Here is a 2,246-nt window from a genome sequence, read left to right on the forward strand (position 1 = left end):
CCGGGTGCCTGTGGCAGCGGGAGGTGGGGAGGCGGGGCGTTGGCGGGGGTCGCAGCGTGCCCCCGCGGGCCCCTGGCTGCCTGGCCTGACGTCTTGCTGCTGCCCGGGGCCCCGCCGCCGCCGCCCCGCTGCCCCCGCAGGCCTGCTGTACACGTCTGCGCCTCGGGGCGAGGTGACCGGCACCGCGGAGTTTGTGGATGCGCAGAACGGGCTGCAGGCGGTGGTGCGGTTTGGGCGGGTGGAGGAGGCGGGGGCGGCGCGGTGCGCGCTGCTGCAGCGCCCCGACGCGCTGTGCGGCGCGCTCTACCGCCACCTGCGCTCCTCGCCGCCGGGGGGCGGGGTGGCTCGGGAGAGCAGCGTGGGCAGCGTGGGCAGCTCGGGCAGCTGGCCCGCGCCGGCGGGCGACAAGGTGCGCCGCGCCGCGCCGCGCTGCTGGCGACCCGCTGCCGAAACCCTACGGCAGCGCAGCCCTGGCGCTGCGCTGAGCATATGCATGTGCAGCCTTGCCAGGGCTGGCTCCTTCCCACCACCCACCACCCACCACCACCATCACCACCACCACACGTGCGGGCCTGCCCCCCTGCCTGCCTGCCTGCCTGCAGGTCAAGCGCGGCAGCCTGTCGAGCAAGGTGAGGAGCGGGCTGAGCCTGGGCCTGCGGTCCAGCAAGTCGTCGCCCGTGGTGGGGGAGGAGGGGCACCGCATCACGCTGGCGCGCTGCACCGGCAACTGGCTGTCGCACCTGGACTGGGAGGAGGAGAGGTGGGTGGGCTAGGGAGGGTGGCTGAGGACTCAATCCGGGGTTGGGAGGGGGCCTTGGGGTGGCGGGAGGCAGGGGAGCGGTGCGGAAGGGTATCCCGCCTGCCACCCCGCCTGCCACCCCCCAGCATCAGCTCCAAAGCTGCAACCTTGCCGGCCGCTGCCGCCGCCCGCCACTGCCACGCCCGGCCTCAGGTGGTGGACGCTGCTGGAGGAGGAGGCGGGGCGGTGGGAGGCGGTTCCGTCGCCGCTGCCCAGCGACTGCCGGTACCGCGAGGACCTGGCGCTGCTGGCGGAGGGGGAGGTGCGTGGGGCGCAGCGCGCCAAGGAGCTGCTGGAGCAGCGCCAGCGGGCGGACGCCCGGCTGAGGAAGGAGGCGGCGGCGGCGGCGGCGGCAGCCTCCTCGGGCTCGCACTGAGCTGCCGGGGGCGAGCGTGGAGGCCGGTGTTTTTTTGGGGGGGGGCGCGTGGCGGGGGCGCCGGCCCTACCGCCTGCGTGCCCGCCCGCCTGGCCGCCCCCGCGGCGCTCGTCCCACCGGCCTGCCGTCTCCACTGCCCCGGCCGCCTGCCTGCTGCCTTCCTGGTTACTGTTCTTGGTTACTCACTTGTTCTCATCTACCGCTCAGCACTGGAGCCCTACCATGCCACCACACACCTCTGACTTGGCACCCACATTCTTGGCCCTACCTCACGGTTCTCCCACCCTTCACCCCACTCAGTCGCTCGCTTTTCATGTCCAGGCAACACGCCTGCCGATTTCATGTACCCCAGTTTTGCATTTTTTGTGCCAGGATGGCAGCACAAGTATGCAAGTAAGAAGGAACGAAGGAGCAGGCTGGAGCCCAGGCACGGTGGAGCGAAGCAGAGGGGCAATGAGATGGATGAAATGGCTGCTAGCGAGGGCTATGGAATGAAAGGACAGCCGGCCGCGAGCCTGTCAGTGCTGCTGCTCGCGCCCCTGCTGCTGCGGCCGATGCTGGGCGGCTTGCGCCGCCTCTGCCGCCTCCGTCACGTGCGCCGCCGCCGCCGCCGGCTGCAGCCGCGCCAGCAGCGCTTTGTCGCCAAAGTGCTCTGCACCTAACACGGCGGTATGGCGGCGGGGGGGCGGCGCTGCCTGGCTCAGGCGTGGGACGGCGCAGGTGGCATGTGGCGACAGCAGCGCTTGCCCCCTGGTTGCATCCTCAGCGCCACGTGGCAGACAAGAACAGCGGTAGTGGCGATACCACCACCGCACCCACCTGCATCCACGTAGTACCGCCTGCCACGGGCCTGGAAGCTGGTCAGCGGGTGCATGCTGGCCGCCTCCTGCACCTCGCCCAGCTGGAAGCGGTCGGTGCGGGGGCGGCCCAGCAGGGTCAGCGTGGATGCCTCCACGCTGCCGGTACCACGCTCGTACCGCAGGCGGGTGACGTACGGCTGCGTGAACCAGGTGAGCTGCGGTTGTGGGGGGGAGGGGAGCGGGAGGGTGGTGGGTCACATGCAAGCCCAAC

At 71.8% G+C, this 2,246-nt stretch overlaps 2 protein-coding genes across 2 annotated transcripts in view; one reads left to right on the forward strand and one right to left on the reverse strand.

Moving 5' to 3' along the window:
- CHLNCDRAFT_135777 (hypothetical protein) overlaps nt 1-1,175 on the forward strand; it is a gene marked incomplete at both ends in the record, with an annotated part of 1,402 nt that extends 227 nt beyond the window's left edge. Inside the window, 3 exons of the mRNA XM_005846286.1 lie at nt 141-409; nt 603-760; nt 953-1,175. Coding sequence (XP_005846348.1) covers nt 141-409; nt 603-760; nt 953-1,175 — 650 coding nt within the window. The remainder of the gene's footprint in view (nt 1-140; nt 410-602; nt 761-952) is intronic.
- A 518-nt stretch (nt 1,176-1,693) lies between these two features.
- The window catches only part of CHLNCDRAFT_135778 (hypothetical protein), a gene marked incomplete at both ends in the record, with an annotated part of 1,383 nt that continues 830 nt past the window's right edge, over nt 1,694-2,246 (reverse strand). Inside the window, 2 exons of the mRNA XM_005846458.1 lie at nt 1,694-1,827; nt 1,995-2,190. Of these exons, the coding sequence (XP_005846520.1) occupies nt 1,694-1,827; nt 1,995-2,190 (330 nt within the window). The remainder of the gene's footprint in view (nt 1,828-1,994; nt 2,191-2,246) is intronic.

Source organism: Chlorella variabilis (genome assembly GCF_000147415.1).
Source record: "Chlorella variabilis unplaced genomic scaffold CHLNCscaffold_14, whole genome shotgun sequence".
Lineage (NCBI taxonomy): Eukaryota > Viridiplantae > Chlorophyta > Trebouxiophyceae > Chlorellales > Chlorellaceae > Chlorella > Chlorella variabilis.